The 21,492-nt window shown below is 32.9% G+C and overlaps 1 protein-coding gene across 1 annotated transcript in view; it reads right to left on the bottom strand.

Annotated features, from left to right (window-relative positions):
• HCRTR2 (hypocretin receptor 2) overlaps positions 1-21,492 on the bottom strand; it is a 107,954-nt gene that overhangs the window by 15,528 nt on the left and 70,934 nt on the right. Inside the window, exons 2-4 of the mRNA XM_036218946.1 lie at positions 20,857-21,035; positions 13,718-13,961; positions 7,172-7,287 (exon numbers count right to left, since the gene is read on the bottom strand). Coding sequence (XP_036074839.1) covers positions 7,172-7,287; positions 13,718-13,961; positions 20,857-21,035 — 539 coding nt within the window. The remainder of the gene's footprint in view (positions 1-7,171; positions 7,288-13,717; positions 13,962-20,856; positions 21,036-21,492) is intronic.

The raw sequence follows: 21,492 nt of genomic DNA, 5'->3' as shown, positions 1-21,492 counted from the left end.
TCATTCAAAGTATTTCTAACTTGTGATTATTTCCTGTTATCTTCTGTCTAGTTTTTCTACCTATTACTGAGAGAGTACTAGAACTTTTAACTATTATTGTTGAATTGTCTATCTTTAATTCCGTTAGTTTTTGCTTTGCATATTGTGGATTTCAGTTGTTAAGTGCAGATATATATATTATTTTTATTTTGTTCCTCTATTCCTCCATTGCTGCTTTATTTTGTGTTAAATAGTTTTTTTTGGTAAATCATTTTAATTATCTTCTTTTTATACAATTAAAAATTTAAGCAATCTATTTAGATTAATGCCAAGTTTTTTAAAATCGACTTTTTTATTGTGCTTAAATCTACATAACAAAATTTACAACTGTAACAAGTTTTTAATAGCTAAGACTTTTTTACATACAGTATTATATTAGTTTTAGATGTATAACATAGTAATTAGACATTTATATACCTTATGAAGTGATTACTCCAATAAGATCTACTCCAATAAGTCTACTACACATCTGACACCAATAGGTTATTACAATATTATTGACTACATTCCCTATACTGTACCTTACATCCTCATGACTATTTTTATAACTGGCAATTTGTACTTAATCTCTTTCAACTTTTTTCCTAATTCCTCTGGCAACCATCTGGCAACCATCAATTTGTTCTCTATCTGTGAGTTTGTTTCTGCTTTGTTTGTTCATTTATTTTGTTTTCTAGATTCCACTTGACATTAATCTTAGCAAAATTTTTCAGACATGTCTCCTAGGACAAAGCCAACAAAAGCAAAAATAAATAAAGGGTACTTCAACAAACTAAAAACATTTTGCACCACAAAATAAACCATCAACAACAAAATGCAGCCTACCAAATGGGAGAAGATATTTGCAAATGATATATCTGATAAGAGATTAATATTCAAAATATATAAAGAGCTCATATGGTTCAACATAAAATTAATAAATTAATAAATAAATAAACGATGAAAAAGTGAGAAGAGGATCTGAGAAGACATTTCTCCATAGAGGACATACAGATGGCTAACATCTGACATATGAAAAGATGCTCAACATTACTAATCATCAGGGAATGCAAACCAAAACAATTAGATACTTCCTCACGCCTGTCAGAATGGCTATCATAAATAAATCAACAAAAAACAAGTGTTCGTGAGAATGTGGGGAAAAGCGAACCCTCATTCATTGTAGGTTGGATTATAAATTGGTGTAGCTACTGTAAAAAACAGTATGAAAGTTCCTCAAAAATTAAAAATAGAACTATTTTATGACCCAGCAATTCTACTTTTGGGTATTTATCCAAAGAAATCCAAAACACTAATTTAAAAAGCACCTTTATGTTTACTGACAAATTATTTATAATAAATAAGATATGAAAACAACTTAAATGTCCATCAATAGATAAATGGATAAGAATATTACTCAGACTTCAAAAAAGAATAAAATCTAGCCATTTGTGACAATATGGATAAATCTAAAGGGAGGGTATTATGCTAAGTGAAATAAGTCAGACAGCAAAATAGATTAATGCCAACTTAATTTTAATAGTATGCAAAAACTTTCCTCCAATATGGTATCGTTCCTTCCTCTTGCCTTTGAATTACATCTTTATAAGCTTAATCTTCAGTTTTATAATTATTGCTTCACATTATTATCTTTTAAGTCAAATAAAAGAAAAAATAATTACAAATGAAAATACATTTATATTCTCTCTTATATTTACCTACGTAGTCACCTTTACTGATGCTCTTTGTTTCTATGCGTGGACTTGAGTTACTGCCTTTTGATTATGTCTCTGTAATCACAATTTTCTATCTATTTTCTCATACTAGACTGACTTGTCATCACCTTATATTAAGTTCTCTTAGAAGACTGCTGAACAGTAATGATCATTAGAGGAAGCTGTGATAAAAGCTGAGACAGGAAAGGTCTTTCAAAGTTGGAAAAAACTTGGAAAGTTGAAATTTAGTTTCAGACTCAAACATCTATCAAAGTTCACCCCCAGCTCTTCACATAGTACAAGATACATAGTAGTTGCTTAATAAATATTTTGAAACGAATTAACAGGAGTCCACATGACGATTAAAATGTTGAGTTATATGAGAGCTAGAACTGGAAAGAAAGCTGACAGGTACACACAGGGCTAAGTAAACTAAGAATAAGCAGATCTTAAAAAGAAGAGTTTTAGAGAAGAGTCTAGGATTTTAAGACTGAGAGAATTCTCAGAATTGCACTGTCAAATCGGTGATTTAAGTTGTTGATTAAAGCAAAGCATTGGATAATTCTTTTACTGGGGGATAAAGTTCTTGGGAAAGTCAGACAAGGACACACACTTTGCTCACTAATTATCTTATACTTACTGACTCCAAAATATTCAACAAATTTCATGCATCTTTGTAATATGACCAAACAGGACTGGCCCTCCATGTGATGGCTCCCTTGATTTAGCCTATGGCACACATAATGCCTTGGAATTCTGTTTATAGACATTAAGAGTTGGAAATTCAGAGTTGCTCAAGCAGAATTTTACAAAATCGCCCATTTGGGGGTAATTTACTTTATAGTGGCTGCTAAAGCAAACTCAGCTGAACTTTCCATTTTCTATTTCAATATGTTTTGTAAATGTTTTTAACTTCACAGCCAAGGCATTTTACTGCAAATCTTCTGATTCATATGGCTTGTACTAACCAGGACAATTCATCAAAGGAATGTGGATTATTTCTAAACTTGTAATACAATTTTGAACTTCTTTTAGAGTTTGAGAAATAAAGAAACATAAGCTTAAATAACAAGGAAGTAAATTGGTTGGGGTTTGGTAGTTATACAATTATTCAACAAAATTTTTTTGAATACTTCATTGTGCAATGTACAATGTTAAGAGTTGGGGATATAGTGATGAATAAGAAAGATTCAGGTACCACCAAGGAGTTTTAAATTTATGTCAATCTGTAAATAAGTGAAAATAGCAAATATAAGAATCTATTATATGTAATGCATACTAATCAGTAAAAATATAAAACTGGTAAATGCTCTTAAGACTAAACATTTCTAGTCTGAATCTAAAATAATTTTTATTCCTACTTGCCCATTAAATGCTTTTTCTCCAGGAAATTTTCAAATTCTAATTTTCCTCTGAACTTTTTTTCTGAGTGACTGGGAAATGAATTCTCCTTTTTCTCCTCTGTCTAAACTTTGTAAGCATTCTCTCCTATCCTTTTACTCACCTTTTTCTTATAAAATATTTATTGAGCAACTGATATGAGCTAAGCATGTACTAACTGGAAGAGTACGAATGAAGGTAAGAATGTACTGTCTTCAACTTAATGGAGTAGAGGAGATAGACAAATAAAAATTCATGATAATGTCATTTAAAAGTGCTACAAAAGAGATCTACTTATGAAAGTAGTGAGTTCTAGTCAAGATGGTGGAGTAGGTAAATGCTGTGCTTGCCTCCTCTGACAACCACATCAAAATTGCAACTAACCTGCAGAACAACCATCACTGAGAATCACCTTAAGTCTAGCTGAACAGAAGTCCTATAACTAAAGACATACAGAAGAAGCACAAACACTGGTAGAAGGGGAGAGACATGGAATAGGCTGGTCCCACACCCATGTATAGTAGTAAAAAATCAGGAGAAATGGAAGTAGAGGCCCCCCCTGAGGAGTGAGGGGTCCAACTCCACACTGGATTTTCCAGCTCAGGGCTCCAGTGCCAGGAAGAGAAGTCCCCACAACCTCTGGCAGCAAAATCCAGTAGAGACTGTGGCTGAGTGAGATGAAGGGATGCTGGAGTCCCAAGCATTCCTCTTAAAAGGCTTATGTGTGGACTTACTTGCTAACAGACTCACTTGCTCTGATCTCCAGCGCTGGAGCAGCAGCTTGAAAGGCACCAGGAACATATGGGGAGGAACTGAGCTGTCTGGCTTCAGGGTGAGGGCAGGAGGGGCATTCCCAGACAGGAATGCTGGTGAAATCCATTGTTTCTTTGTGGAGTCCTTCCCTCTCTGAGTGTGCAGGCATAGGCACTGCCATATCTGAGTCTCCATCAACCTGGCTAACACAGGTCGCCCTGCCCTGATGATTCTCTGAAACTCCGCCTCACTCAGCTTGCAGGCCCACTGAAGCCGCTTCCAGTGGCTTTTGCATATAAACAACCTACCTTGGCTCATGCCTTGAATTTTCTTAAAATCTATCAAAAATTCACAAACCCTAAATAAGCAGCATCTTGCTTTGGTGTGCCCTGTACCTCTTGCTGAGCAGCCCCAAGCCCAGCACTGGTAAAGCTGGCCTTGGTTTAAGGGCCGGCTTTTCCTCGGCACCACTAAGCCCAGCACAAGTAGCAATCATCTGCAGATAACTTTGTAGCTTATACCAAGTGGCCCTAGGCCAGGCACAGGCTGCGGCTGAACTAGACATGGAACAGGGGTTCTCCAAAGAGGTGCCAGAACCAACACACCTTCTGGCCAGTTTCAGACCACATCATACCACTACCCAACCACCTACAAAAGACATACCCAAAGGGAAGACTAGGAAGGCACCAGAGCCCTGTAAAGCAAATCTTATTCTATAGGGTCAGCCCCTACACAACAGCTCCTCCACATTTGTCATGGCCAGTCTTCACAACCAATCGGCTGGAGAGTCAGTTCTCCTCATTAATGTGGAAACAGCAATCAAGGCTCAACTACAACAGGAGGGCACATACAATCCACACAAGGGACACACCTGGAGCACCTGGCTCGTGACCAAGGAGAGTATGCCACTGGGCTGCACAGGACACCTACTACATAAAGTCACTTTACTAAGACCAGGAGACACAGCAGCTCTACCTAACACAGAAAAACTTCATACGTTATATAAATGTCTAATCACTGTGTTGTACACCTGAAACTAATATAATATTGTATATCAACTGTAATTGAAAAATTAAAAAATAGATAAAATATATAAAAAAGAAAGTAGTCACATATACCAATTGAACATATATGTGTATTATTTTAGAAATATAAGCAAAATTAGTTGAACATCTGAATAACAGCGTATACTATTAAAATATTTTATTTAATGAATACTTACTATGCTCGAAGCACATGAATTAATTAATCTAACTCTAACCTCACTGTCATATATATGCTATTCAACCCCACTTTAAATATGATAAAAGACTAAGAAATTTAAATAATTGGTGAAATTCAATAGTTGTTGAATCTGGACCTAAATTCATACAGTCTGGACCTTGAGTCTATGTTTTTGACTTCTCTGTACTATATCACTTCCAATTATTCACTCTCCAGCTTATAAAATCCCCAATGCCCTTTGGCTTTCGGTATCTTTTTGTGAGAAAAGAATACTTCCCTTCTTTATGGTCAAGCTTAACGACATAGCTTGTTTTGAGCAATGAAATGTGAAGAGACATAACATATGCCAGTTCAAAGCAGACATTTTAAGAGACATTTCATATTTCTTCAAACTTTCTTGCCCTTCTCTTCAGTTCCAGAATGGCGTGTTCTAGAAAGTGCTGTTTCTTCAGATTGAGTTTTGAAATAAGAGGACAAGTGGAGCATAGTCACAACCCATCCTCACCATTGAGTTGGAACTTGAGTGAGACAAACTGTTGATAGAAACTACATATTTTGTGGAGTTTATTTTTTCACAGCTGACTAACCTAGCAAAAACTGACTAGTATGATAATAGTCACCAAATACTAAATACTAAATACCCAAAAATACATGGATTGACTTCATGGCTATATCAGAGTGTTAAGGATACTATCATTAAGATGTGTAAAATCACCACTTACCTTTTACAATGGTACACATTTGTTACCATTCAGTCTAGACCTTGAGTAGTCACACATACCAAAACGATCTGGGAACAGAGTGCTAATAAGTATTGGTGCCGACTGCATTTATAAAGTCATGAAAGAAATTATTTCTTTGAAAACATAGAGGAAAAGAAAAAAAATTGAAATTATAGGACACATAAGATTGAAAAATGTAACTGTCGATCATATCCAACCAGTAAAAGATGGTCTTAAAAACTGCTTTGTATAACACAGGTTGAAGAAGACCCAAATTAAGATTCATCTTCAGGAAAAAAATAAAAAAAGTTTTATGAAATTTTTTTTAATCAATTAAAATGACCCAATAAGTTTTTTAATTGGATAAAATACATCAGAACAAACAGACTAAGGGCATGGCTCTCCACAAGCCTGGTAAGCTCAAAGTACTGGCAGTAACTTAGAGAGAGAAAGAGAGAGAGCATGCATGAGAAAGAGCAAGAGAGAGAAGAAAGATACATCTGTAAGTAACGTGGCATTTTAAGATAAAATTAACAAGTAAGAGACTGAGCTATACTCTTAGTCTGTAACTTTAGAAACCACTACTTGTGTTTGTTGGTGATTTCCTACAAATCATCATTGGTCAGCTTAAATATTACCTGCTCTGAATTAGATCCTCCTCCACTAAGCCTTCTTCTGATTCCCTGTGCTTATATTTATTATAGTGATTTTCACTCTGGATCTGACTCTTCCCCTCCTGTAGACTATGAATTAATCAATGACATAGACTGGAGCTTTTAGCTTTTAATCAGACATGCAGGCAAAAAGAAATATGGTAAATATTTGGTGAATGAACAACTGCATGAATGAATACATTCACTGACAGAGCGGAATTATCTAACAAATTCCATTATTCCCAAATCAGAAATATGGTTTCTAAAATTCTAAATTTTGCTTCGTTCTTCTACTGTTATTAAGAAAAAAAATTTTTGAAGTTGGAGATTTAACTCATAAAATAAAATGTATTACATAAATCTCATCAAAAATATAATGTTCTTTACGTATAGTCTCAGGAATCCTTAAAAGCAATTTATTCATTATTTCTTATAAAAAGTAAAATTTATATTATTAGTTCTAGTCAAAAATTGTCAATTAATCACAGATATTTAAAATTTAAAGTTATTGAGGCAGTTCAAAAAATACGTTCCCTAAATATCACCCTAAAAAATGCCAAATCATATTGCCATGGTCAGAGCCTCATTATTTTAGAAGAATACACAATCCTTTGCTAAGCATAACTATGTTGGTTCAATCTACTCTGAAATTTTGTTTTTAAGTACATCCTAAGAAAAACAGAAGAAAATTATTCGAAATACATACCTGTCGGCACCAGAGTTTACGAAATATTTGCAGATAGGCCAATACCATAAGACACAGTGGTGCCATGTATGTCACCAGAAAGAAACAGATATGATACATCTTGGGGTAAATTTCACCTGGAATGAAAGTCAAAATAATAATATCTTATAATTCATAGATTTTTTAAAAGATAACTTTGTCAATGTTTTGCCTTCAGAGTACACATTTACCTACATTTACCTTCTATACGAATTTACTGGCACGTATATACAAAAAAGCAAAAAGTAATTTACAATATTTATATTTGCTCATATATATATTTATGTACACATACTAAATGTGAAATCTTAATTTCATTTAATGTACTCAGAGAGGAATAATTGGCCATTTCTTAATTTGTACTGCCACAATCTATCCAAAGTCAAGTGTTCATTTATTAAAAAGTCTGTTTTGTCTTAATTAAATGTGGCTACTTAATGAAAATTAATTTGGATTGTCCTCTACTTGCATTTGTAAAAAAGGACATGACTCAATCAAAACTAATTACTAATGCTTTTGTCAAAATTAAAAGAGCATGTAAACTCAGTTGATTCTTTCCCATTAAAATGTAAGTTTCCTGAGAAATGGTAAGCTGTTTTCAGCTGTACCTTCAAATGTGGAAAAATTTCAAAAAAATAAATACAGTAAACATTTGATAATGATTGTTTTTGTTGACTTACTAGAACATATACAAAATTCCTCTTTAAGTATGTTGTATATGTGTGTATATATGTATGTATGCATTCATTTTTAATAAAAATGGGATTTCTAGGGCTTTTTTAAAGATAATTTTTAAATCAATATGGGTATTTTTTTAAATATCTATCTCACTAGGCATAAGCACCTCTAGGATTACACTCATTTCTTATTTATACTTAATTCTATGTACACAAGTGATACCTATCATTAATTAAACATTTATTACAGATCAATTAATCATTTAATGAATGGCTTAACATCGATTTTTTTTTAGATTTTCTAAAATATGTTCATTACCGAGTTTTTAAATGCTTTGAATCAGCGGTTCTCAACAGTTTTGGAACCAGGGACTGATGCTCCTATAAGAATCTGTCTGATGATCTGAGGTGGAGCTGAGGCAGTGATGTTGACAATGGGGAGTGGCTGCAAATACAGATGAAGCTTCACTCCCTTGCCCACCACTCACCTCCTGCTCTATGGCCTGATGCCTAATAGGCCACAGACTGGTACTGGTCCATTGCCCTGGGGTTGAGGACCCCTACTTTAAATAATATATTAAATCATATTTTAATACATTACAGTGATCCAACTACTTTTAAATGTAAAACAGAAAACAGAAAATGAATTTCATGAATATTAAATGCAATAATTAAATATAATTCTAACTAAATGCTAACAAAACAAAGAGGTTTTTTTTCACTTCTAAAAATTACATACATTATTTTGACTTTGATACTGGCAATGGGGTTGGTTTCATACTATCATTGATAGTGAACGCTATCACCTCCATGCATTTTATTCTTTTCGTTACCTCAGAAAGGGCATATAGAAAGAAGCATGAATTTTTGTTACGTAATCAAATGTGGTAAGGGCAATTTATAGTCAGGATTAACTAACAATAATTGTGATGATGACCCTACTAACAATAATGTTGATTGAACAATCATTAGTTTCTTACTAAATATATTTTAAACATATCTGCGGGTTGAATACTCTCTACTTTCTTGATTCCATAACCTTATCTTTTAGAGTTGGTTGAGTTTAATATTCTCCTTATTCTTCCTTCTTAAACTGTCTTCTTTCTCTGATAGATGTTTTTCTCCATCTTAATCTTCAGAGGAGACGTCAGGGTGCATCTGCTGCTAGGTCTAAGAGACTTATTTGAGGTGTCATTTTTAGCTTCTCAGTGGCCCAAGTGGCTCACACATAGCTCATCAGCTTCTAACTTCCTTTCAAGTTTATCCTGTAAAACAGGCCAGTTACATAAAAAGTGATAGAAACCAAACAGCCTGACTGGAGGAATAATAAACATCCTTTCCCTTTGAAGTGAGCAGAATTTGGTGAGCCAATTTCAAAGAAACTGAAGAGTGACTTCAGCACTTTCCAGGCACCAAAGAGGCTTTGAAATTTTATTTGTTTTGAAAAAGGTGTCACATGAGCTTCCCACATAAAAAAATACACCTTTGAAGCTTACATACCTGTGAATCCTTGATGTCTGCATCAGACTAAATTGAGTAAGTAGAGGAAAGTAGATTTGGACAGGTAATTTTTTTTTTTTTAAATACAGCTATGGATATCTTCCCTGTGATAACAGTTTGGTGTTTAAAATAGATGAGAAAGAAAGCCCGTCCAGCAGTCAGCAGTCAGCATATTTATAAAGAATTGGAAAAATATGTAATTGGCTTGCAAATTCATATTATGATGATGAACACCCACACAGAGAAAAGTTGATCAAGCAAAATTACACTTTAAGGTAGGACAGACTGTTTCAACAAAAAGATTTTTATAGATAATTGGAGAAACATCATAATCTTAAATTCCTCATTTTATGTTTAGAGTCTAAGCTAATTGAAAACCTAGAAATACTATTGAAATTTTAATTTGTAAATATCGAAACTATCTTTGAAGTCTCTCTGTACTTGATGAACATGTCTTCAATAAATTTCAAAACATTCATATATGGCCTAGAATGTAGCTACATGAAATTTGTCCCACTTAAAGTTTACCTAAATCAGAAAATAGCATTTTGAAGATTGACAACCATTAAAAATTGGTGTCTCCACTCAACTGATGAATAGGCATATCTGAATAAATTCTTGCGTATATACCAACTAACAAATAAGGATCTTTATTTAGGTTTTAAAATCAGAGATTAAAGAATAATATCATATATTAGACAGATAAAACTTAATTTCTCTCAGATGAGTTAAGGTCAGATGTTAAATTGTTAATCTAATTATCTAAAAACTTCATGTTACACCTGTCGAGGATTTAATGGACAAGTAAATAATTTCCCAAATATTTAATTTAGATTGTCTTTTCAAAATTTATGGATTCATTAAAGTTTACCTGAATCTTTAATATATTTTATTATATTCTCCCTAAAAATATTTTCAATAAATATTACTATTAATACACATACACACATATTTATAAACTTTCAAAATCTAATAGTAGGCCAGATGCCATACTTAATTTGGCTGTAAAGAAGGATCCATTTTTTTTTCAGACCACTGAAGAACAATTTGGCAATAAAATCCAAGAGGAGAGAGATTATGAATTTCCAGTATCCAAAACAATGTTTGACAAATAGTACATGCTCATTAATCGTTGTATGAATAAACAGTGAGGCAACTATATATTTGATTTAGTGCAAAAAGAAAGTTACTTTTCTTTCATTGGATCCATCCCGTGAAATTATGCATTTATAAACCATGCAATCAAGAAAGTATGGATATAACTATAAAAAAAATTTAAATTTTACTAGTATGAATTGATATGACTGAAGCAATGAACATATTTAATATTATTTAAATAAATATTCATACATTTTATTTTTTCCTGAGTGTCAAGTGTGCCTGCCAAAATTTATGGTTTGTAGAGAAAGGTAGATTTGGGTAGGCAATTTTCAAAAAAAATATAGCTATGGATACCTTCGCTGTGATAACAGTTTGGTGTTTAAAACACATTTTATAATATGCATCAAGTCACAGGCAAAGAAAAATATAATAAGTTGTATAAATAATTTATCTGTAGAATAGTACATCATTTTAGTATTATTTTCAGTAAGACAGTTTTCAGTTATTTTGCACCATGAATGTGACAACATTTTCAAGAATTTCCCAAATGTGATATGATAGATATGAATCAAGTGATCACATTGTTTATCGGCTTTTTCCATACTGTAATCTTGGTTATAAGACACTTATGATATTACGATCTGCTTTTTATAACTACATTATTGACTTAGGATACAGAGAAGAAACATGGTTCATGAATTAAACTCAAAGAAAGGCTATTTCACAACAAATTTTTTTTTTAATCAGGCTAAATGGTATTTAGACTCTAAAGATGTTTAAATTTTAAGGAGTAACACTGTAAAATATAATTTTCTATGATGACTTTGAGTCATGATTATCACACATGTGTCCAAGTTTTAACATTTTAAGTTGAAAATGAACTTATAAATAGCCTAAATATTTAATAAAGCTCATGTTATATAAAAATTATTATAATAAATAAAAGTCTAATAAGTAAAATGATAAGAATCATTTTTGAATTCTTTTCTATTCTTGAAAACATTAAGTGATTAACATTTTTATTTAATATTTAAAAAGCTAATTTCATAGATCTTATTGTTTGATTTTGAAGATGATGAAATTTAATTTGGTATCATTTAATTTTAGCCTTTAAGTAATTATGGGCTAATGTAAAATCATTTTTAAATAGTTTTCTTAAATGGCTTCTAAAAGTTGAGTTTAGATTTGAAGTTATTAAATAACAGTTGCTCCTTTTTTGGGGGGGGGGGATGGAAATGTCCCTGCTAGAGTTAAATAATAAAAATGTTTGAGGTTGAAATGAGTTTTACCTATTTATTGCTCAAAGGTGATTAGAAAATGATGTGGCTATTAAACATAATTACTGACAAGATCCCCTAGCCTTATAAATTTTTCGTTAATTGGAATTATGCTACTTGATTATTCAGGGCAACATTAAAAAAAAGAAAAGTTTATAAAAGCAGCCTACAAACATGTGAAACTAATTACCAAAACATTTAGATAAATCATTACTGACACATATTGGCTAATAAGTGGATATTTTACCTAATTACCATCTAACTTTTGAGTTGAAAACTTAGATTTAAATGTACTTGTTTGCTTCATAATATTGAGCAAATAATTTATGACTCAGTTTAATCATGAATTAACTAAAGAATTCTAACCAAGAGATCTTTAGACTGTTTTCCAAATATAACTCATTATAAAGCAATTACATAAGAGATATGTTGCCATTGGTCCTTGACCCGCCTTCTTTCCAAATACAATTCATGACTGCATACCCCTACATTCCAGAAACTACTAGTTCGGACCTTTCTCTTTTCTTCTTCAAGTGATGGTACCCATTTTGTGGATTTTCTTGCTTTCTGAAACACCCTTTTTCTTCTCCCTCATCTGAAGAAATTCTGCTTTTCTTTAATGCTTTGCCAAAACATTAGCACTTCCTCTGTAAACTTTTGTCCAAAGTATGCTTTGTCTAAGGGACATTTCACACTCAGAAAAGAAGGGTAAAGCTCAGCAGCAACAACAACAAAAATTTTTAGTATTTGGGGTAATAGAAAAAATGAATAATGAACTTTAGTTATTATAGGTCTCTGGATAACATATAGAAAAATCCCAGTGTATGCCTAATTTTGCAGTTACTGACTTTTTTTCTTTTTGGTGTTCCAATAAAAGTACCAGGGTAGGGATTAACATAAATTCAAAGATTTAAACACTTAACAATAACAGGTTCATAATCCCTTGAGTGCACTGTGTTTTATTTTTTATTTGATACATTTTCTAATATGCATAAATGCATAGCTTTCGAATAAACTAAGGCTTTCCTAATGTTTAAATTCCATAATTATGAGCCATTATTACATTCTTATCCAGACGAGAACAGATGGTTTTCCTCAAAGTTCATGCGATAAATTTGTAACTTGTGCATGCTATGTTGAAATGCAGGATTATTTTATTTCCTGTCATTCTTTGCTACGTTCAGATTTGTGCCATCACCAGGCATTGATAGAAGTGTTTTCACTGTTAAAGAAAACCTAAAACACTGTCACTAAGTGTTTTGAATCAAAGAATATAAGACCTCCAAATTTCTGCTTGTTTTAAAAAAAAAAAAATTTATACACACACACACACACGCGCGCGCACACACATACACACACATATCATATTGGAAAACAAAAGGACTCATACTTAATATAATTCTCAAATTACATAATAATTATGTCAGTGATAAAGTTTATCATTTAATATGTTATGAACAGAGAAAATGTAGATAATTTGACTCAGAGAGCAGCATAGATCCACATACTCAATTTCAGTTATATTTCAAATTGGATATAGTTTTAAAATAAAAAATTCAAGTTTTATTTGGAGACCATTAGGGAACTTGACACGAGGCAATATAACATTGTATCATCTTATAAAATGCTAATCATTCCAGAATTCATACTCAGATTTATATTAATGAGTCCTTTCTGTTGTGGAGAATTTAAGAAAAATTAATATAACTAGATCTGAATTCTGGAATAAGCTCCTCCTTTCATCCCCTATTTGAAAACTAGGTAATAATGCATAACATTTCTGAAAAACCAAAATAGGTGGAGTTATTCTGTAAAACTATTTTGGGTTTCAACTTGATTTGCATGATATTGCAAAACTATATTAACAAATGCCAATGAAATGTACAAGGCCAGCTTTACAATGGCTACGCAAATCAAAATTTCAGTTTGCAACTATAATATAAATGTCAGCTCATGGGCCATAGTTTACTTACCCCCCCAGCGCTCATCACACACTGTAAAGAGGGTGGTTTTATTGGCTAAGCCAGGGAGCATGGTGCTGCACTCCATGACAATGGCCTGAGGAATCATTATAATGCAAGAGACAATCCAGATGACAACAATGCTGTTCCGGGCCCGCTTGGCTGTGCTCTTAAACATCAAAGGGTGACAGATTGCATACCATCGATCCAAGGCAATACAGCTCAGTGTGAGGACAGATACAGACACTGACACAGTCTAGAGAAAAAAAGACAGTAAAAGAGAGGCATCAGGTATTAAATGGACCACTTTTAATATTTTTACCTTATTAAAAAGTATTCACAAAAGACACCATATTCAAAGTTGCCAAAAAACATTTCATGCAGTGCTTTCTATTAAAAAAAATGCCAAAAATAATATTAAAAATATATTAGAAAAAAAAAACATATTGCCTATTAAAGATGAAAAAGGTGCACTGAAAACATTATAACCTTTTTTATGCCAAATATTTTAATTTATAATATGGCATTCCTTGAATAATTACTCTTATTATTTTGTTTTGAAAATTTTTCATTGATAGAAAAAATCATATCTTCAAATGAGAAAAAAAAGTATGTGTAGTCTGAACCGGAACACTCTATAGAGAGTAATATGACTTGTCTTTATTTTAAATTATCAAATAGAAGTTTGATTGCAATTGCATTTAATTAGTGCTTTTGAATTATGGGCATCTCATTTCTTATCTTTAAACAACAAAGGCTATTTGTATATCAGTTCCATTCCAATATATTGCACCCAAAGAAAGTCATGATTTATGTTAAAAGAGAATTCTGTATATGTATTTCCTTATTATAGTTTGCTCATAGCAGGTAAAAGCAACTGAACTCTAAAATTCACATAGGCTCACCTAGTTCAGATTTCTATAAAATTAATAGCACCACAAATGATACTTAAACTTGGAAATTTAAGAAAATAGTAAGAAAATGTGTTAAGCATGCCTACACTTACATGATCAGTTTATGCAATTATATTTAATGTATTTTCCTATATTAAATGAACCATTGCTTCTGATATCACTCTCAAAATCCTGTCTTTAAAACTAAGCCTTATTATCTTTTCTGTTTTTTTTATTACAAACTTCTATTTTTTTTCTCAGTACTGATAATACACTTATTTTGTTCATTTATTATCTGTCTTCTCTATTTGAGCAAAGCTCTATAGCAGGAAAAATTGCTAGTCTATTTTTTTTCCCCCTCACAATGTGTTTCCAGTATGTGGCACAGTTTTTTGTATACTTAACAAATATATTTTGAATTAATGAATAGTTGAAAGCCTCAATCTAAGGTAATAGATGTGAATCATTTTTCTCTTTTTTCTTTCCTAGTTGTATTGATCGCATAATATGGAGAAGGGCAGGTATCTCTGCTTCTTACATCAGGACCTTCCTTATTGATGCATTGACTATTAGTGTATATGAATAAAGGGGATCTAAGAGCCAGCAAAGCACAGGAGAAATGGCTCTGAGCTAAGGATAAAGGATCACCTATCTATTATCACTCTCTCACCAGCTAACTAGCTGTGCAATGTCGAGTCACTCACTTTCCAGGTTCAGGACTAATGTGTAGTTGTTATTTTTTTCTGTTAAGTCAGTGAAATTGCAGGATAAGATTATTGTCATTGTGATTGGATTCTGGAAAGGCAGCAGAGTATCATTGAAATCAACCTGGTTTTTTGGTCATAAATTCGATCTCATTTGATAAATATGTGATCTTGCATGATACTAGTACCCAACCATGGAATTATAGGGAGAGTCAGTTGAGATGTAAAAAGCCTAGTCCTATACTGTGTGTTTGTTGTTACTTATTATGTTTCTGGCAATGATAATAATGATTGTACTACGAGTTTTCTTTTCCATTTTCAAGTTGAGAATTCTAGCTTTTAATTGGAACTGACTACTTTTCAGTAAAGAATAGTCATAGAAAATAGAAGCAAAGTCATAAACTATGTTAAATTCTTGAAGGTTAATTTCACTTTAAATATAACTTAAAGAGCTCAACTTTATCAGAGTAGGCTTAGATTGGTTGATGAGTCCTGGGAATTCCTTGGCATTGCCTTAAAGTACGTTCGAGTCTCTTTTCCAAAATAATCCCTTTCTCTTCCCAATCTCCATTACTTTCCTCCAAATATGCCAAGTACCTGGGGCTCCTCGATACTGTTGTAAACTTGTGAATAGAATTGTGACAGTCTAGATCTGGACAGTTGACTTTTCATAGTTGTTGTGCCAGGACTATCTTTATCCAATTGAGAAATTAGAAGTGAAAAATGTTCAATGAGGCAGTGATTTATTATTCATTAATTCTAATCAATGTGGGTAAATGGAATAGAAGTAGCATGGTTCAAATTACAAAGCCATTTCTAGTATTTCCTTCTCCTATTAGATAGTAATAATCAATTTAAAACAATTCACTTGAAAGACTACCATCCAGTGCCAACAGTGAGCCGAAGTTCAGTGAGCCTTCTCTGCTACGTGCCATTGTGAGAGAATATGATTGTATGGTTGATCTAACAGTAGAATCCATTGAACGGACCCTTTGAAATTAGTGATTGAATATTTACTGTGTGAGTATTATATTTACTGGTGTATAATACATACTAGTATCCATTTACAAGATTTTCTTGGGGGAAGATACAAAATTGCATCTTATCCTAAGTTATTATAAACTAGTTTGTGGGTTTTTTTTTTTTTTGCAGTTTTTTTACTTTTAGGAGTGTACATTGGGGTGCCTTTTCCATTTAGATTTTGATACCAGCTCAAATCAACCCAATGGTTAATCATTGAGACATGAATCTAGTGAGGATTATAAATGTTGTGAATGAAGTAAAATGAGATGATGTGAACTTCTTTTGTCAGGTGCTTGACCCATACTAAGGGCACCCTGTGGCCAAGGTAATGTTGGAAACTTTTTTTGGTAGACAATAAATCTGTTTAATGCATGTATATAGATATGATATAAGGATCTCAGAGATCTACGACAGAAACAGAAATTTTGCCATATCACAGATTTGGATGACAGGCACTAATAGGTTGGAAGGTGGTAACATGTGACCGAGAGTGAGGGAGCCTACCACCCACATCTCATTTGGCTTTTGTTCCTCTTTTCCTGGCATTTTATGTGGAGAGCCTTTTCTGTAATTTTTTTTAAAAAGTCACTCAAAAAATAGCCAAAGCTCCTGTAAGTGTGAGAAGAAAAATAAAATATAACTTTCTAAGAAATTCATGATAATTACTCAGCAAATAGCTCAAAGTTTTAATGGTCTTGGATTTGTAGAATTATTAAAAATAAAAAAGTGTCATTTTAATTATTGATCTGATTTTTTATATTTTGAGAATTTGCCAATGTGTTATATCACCCACCCATCTAAAATTTGTATTGTATTATATTTAGAAGAAAAAGAACCTATAAATCATTAAAAAAACTATATGTCCAAAGAATCTTAAATGCAACCAAATAATCTGAAAATTGGGGTGGGCACTTTGTAATATACTTTTAAATATTCAGTAGGGCATAAGTATCACACAGGAACAAAAGCCATCAGTGTCTGAATACTACAACTAAGGAGGAAAACCACTTAAATTTAAATAATAAGCTTATTGACCATTAACACTGTTCATTCCATTTGGAAAAATGTATGGATAATAGGCAATAAATATTGCAAGAATTTGGAGATACTAGTTTTACCAGGGTGCCAATATTTTTGTGAATTACAACTTTCCCATCAAGAAGTAATGTTGAATGCGGTAATGAACAGATCCAGTCCTTTCCATCTGACTCAGATCTTATGGTTAATCAGTAGTTTTCTTCTTGGCCTATGGAGAAGAGGATCAGCTGAGGAGTTGATTAGGTGGGACACTTTACAGAGAAGCAGAATCTCTCAGGAGGTGAAGATGCTCCTTCAACTGTAGGACCTGCTGAGCTGTGCTCTTTGAAAAAAATACTGTCAATAACTTTGAGAAAGACCAATACCCTGTATCACTCCTGTTTCACACTGCCTTCAGTCTGTCCTCAAGTGCTCATAGGAGAATCTGGAGTACCTAGTCTGTAGAAAAGTATCACTGTGTATTAGAGCAGGACCGCACCTGCCAAAGGATGAGACACCCCTCCCTTATTGCTCCACTCTCCATCAGGAAGTCTTATTTCATGGAGAGAGCATGAAATAGTTTCTCTCAGCAAAGAGAAGATTCTAGGCAACTAAAGCCATCTTGAAACTTAAGGAGATTCCTTAAATTTTCCACTGGGTGGTTATTGGCACCAAGAGAAATACAAAGCTCGCTGGAAGTACCACAGGGATGGTGAAATATTAGAATTCTCTGCCATTATGATTTCCCCAGTGTTTCCGTGGCAATACCAGAAGACCCATTTCTTACTGACTTTTTATGAGGATGTTTTTCTCTGTTGCTCAATATACTATTTCTCTCAAAAAATTATGCTGCAATTTATTTTTGTTATCCATCATGGTTTTCAGCCAACTGACACAAACTAACCTCATAGTTAAACTTAATGTTTATAATGAAGCTTATAACTTCCATGGCATTTCTCACTTATTTCTATCAACAATACCTGACCTAAATGATTATCACTTCTCCTTATTAGAAACCATTGAAGAACTATTGGGCTGAAGATATCTTTATAATATTTCATATCTGAAAGACTAATCAATATAAGTTCTATTAATGAGCTATTGTGGTCTCCCCCAACCTTGATTTTTATTAAGACTTTATTTTTTGGAATACTTTTAAGATACATCAAAATTTAGGAGAAAATATAGAGATTTCCAATATACACCCTGCCTCCGCATACGCATAGCCTTTCCTATTATTAACATCTCCCACCAGAGTGGTACATCTATTACAATTGATAAATCTACATTGACATATCATAATCACCCAAACTCTATAGTTTACCTTATGGTTCACTCTTCATGTTATACATTCTATGGGTTTGAACAAATATGTAACAACATGTAGCCACCATTACGCATTATCATCATATTGCCTTAATTTTTTTCTGTGCTCTGTCTATTCCTCTTTTCCAGTATTTGGCAACCCTGATATTTTTATCTTTTCTACCATTTCTCCTTTTCCAGAATGTCATATTATTGAAATCATACAGTATATAGTTTTCTCGGATTGGCTTCTTTCACTTAGTAATAACCATTTAAGGTGTCTATCATTTCATGGCTTGCTAGCTCATTTCCTTTTAGTGCTAAATGACATTCTATTGTCTGAATATACCATAATTTATATATCCATTCATCTACTCAAAGACATCTTAGTTGCTTCCAAGTTTTGGTAATCACAAATAAAGCTGCTATACATATTTGTATGCAGTTTTTGTGTAGACATAAGTTTTCAACTTCTTTGGGTAAATATCAGAGTGCAGTTGCTGTATCATATAGTGGGACTGTGTTTAATTTTATAAGAAACTACCATCTTCCAAGTGGCTATACCATTTCACATTCTCACCAGCAGCAGTGGGTGAGAGTTCCTGTTACTTCATGTCCTCACCAACAGTTGGTGTTGCTAGTGTTCCAGAATTTGTACATTCTAATAGTGGTGTAGTAGTATTTCATTATTGTTTCAATTTGGGTTTTTCTGATGGCATATGATAAGAAAATTTTTTTCACATGGTTTTTTGCCATCTGTATAATTTCTCTGGTGTGGTGCCTTTAAGGTCTTTGGCCCATTTTTTTAAAATTGGATTTTTTTTTTATTATCGAGTTTTAAGAGTTCCTTTTATATTTTAGATAAGACTCTTTTATTATGTGTGTCTTTTACAAATGTTTTCTCCCCCTGTGGCTTGTCTTTTTATTGTCTTGATATTGTCCTTTAGAGAGCAGAAGTTATTTATTTTAAAAAGTCAGCTTATCAATTATTTCTTTCAAGGATCATGCCTTTGGTGTTGTATCTAAAGAATCACCAACATATCCAAGGTCATCTAGATTTTCTCCTATGTTACCTTCCAGAATTTTTAAAGTTTTGGGTTTTACATTCAAGTCTTTGATTCATTTTGAGTTACTTTTGTAAAGTGTATTTAAGGTCTGTGTCTAGATTCATTTTTTTGCTTGTCAATGTCCAATTATTCTACCTTCACCAAATTTTCTTAATTAGGAGCACGTTTTCATTTCCTCCAAATATAACGATTACCATTTAGAAGACTGGACTGAGGGATGGAGAGAGGATATGGGATATGGAGAATGAGAACACAGTAGGGAATGGCCACCATTTTACTCACTACCCAATTGCTATAAGGAACCCATGTCTTTGAGTATTATGGCTAAGGCCACTAGCTTGGTAATTTTTTTTTCAAAGATTTTAGAGCAATCGATCATAAAATTACTTTCTGAAAATATTTGTTCTTAACTTTTTATAGAGCAATTAGTTCTAGGAAAGCTGCTTTCACTGCTCAGCAATAAAACAGCTAATGATGATGATGATGACATATGTACTGAGAGCAAACTATGTTTTTTATAAGATCATCTTCCAAAGAGTAATCACTATGCCAAGTGATTTATATAAATTATATAAGTAGACTAATGACAACAATAGAAGCAGCTATAATTAAAATCATTATCCTTTAAAAATAGATGAATCACAAAGAGCTTAATTTTTTGGCTTGATAGCATACAACCAGTGAATGGCAGAACAGAGATTTCGAACCTGGCAGTTTAATTCAGAACCTACACTAAAACTTGTTTACTGTACTGCTTTGATCATATAGCACTTAATTTCTCAGTATAAAATGAACCCACTTATAAAAACAAATAGCCTTCAATTATTTAGCCTGAAAGAGGTTCAATCATCACTTTGTTCAAATTTCTTATTTTGTAATCAGAAAATTAGAGATCAAAGAAGTAAACAGTTTGTACGGGATCTAATAATGATTCTGTTGCTTTATTTTCATCAGAACTTAACTCATTTACCCAGAAAGTTTCAAGTATTATTTTCCATAAGTTTGTCAATTTCTAGGGTAAATACACTTCTTTCTTAGCTCACTAGTCAACTTAACAGAACACCACGACTATAATCGAAGATACTTTTTCAGTAGTTTCTGTGTTTGACCCCCCCCCCAAAAAAAGTGTCAAAAACAATTACCTGTAAGTAAGGAATTACTTTACAGAGGGACTGTCCAAAGAACCAGGTCTCAGTGATGTCCACAACCAGTGTAGCAGGAAGGCAGGTGATTGTCACAAGAACGTCAGCCAGAGAAAGATTGACTATGAAGTAGTTGGTCACTGTCCTCATGTGGTGGTTTTTCCACACTGCTACACAAACTAATTTGGAAAGAAAAAGGTATAGTAACTGTTAAGAACTGAAATTTTGTCTTCTCCTCAAATTCATATGTTGACATCCTAATCTTCAACATGATCATATTAGGAGGCAGACTTTTGGAAGATAGCAAGATCATAAGGGTGGAGCCTTCACGAATAGGATTAATGTCCTTATAAAAGGGACCCCATAGAGATCCATTACCCCTGCCACACAGCAAAAGTCTGCTATCTGTGAACTAGGAAGTGGGCCCTCATCAGACATTGAATCTGCCAGCTTGTTGATCTTGGCCTTCTCAGCTTCCAGAACTGAGAATAAATTTCTGTTGTTTATAAACCACCCAGATTATGGTATTCTGTTATAGCACCCCAAACAGATTAACAGTAACTAAACAAAGAAAATAGGTACTGATGAGAAACACTGTTTAGTTTATTAATATTCCTGTAAAGTCCACAAATAAGT

The sequence above is a fragment of the Rousettus aegyptiacus genome, unplaced genomic scaffold (genome assembly GCF_014176215.1).
Source record: "Rousettus aegyptiacus isolate mRouAeg1 unplaced genomic scaffold, mRouAeg1.p scaffold_m13_p_1, whole genome shotgun sequence".
NCBI lineage: Eukaryota > Metazoa > Chordata > Mammalia > Chiroptera > Pteropodidae > Rousettus > Rousettus aegyptiacus.
This window is presented reverse-complemented; position numbering and strand designations above follow the sequence as displayed.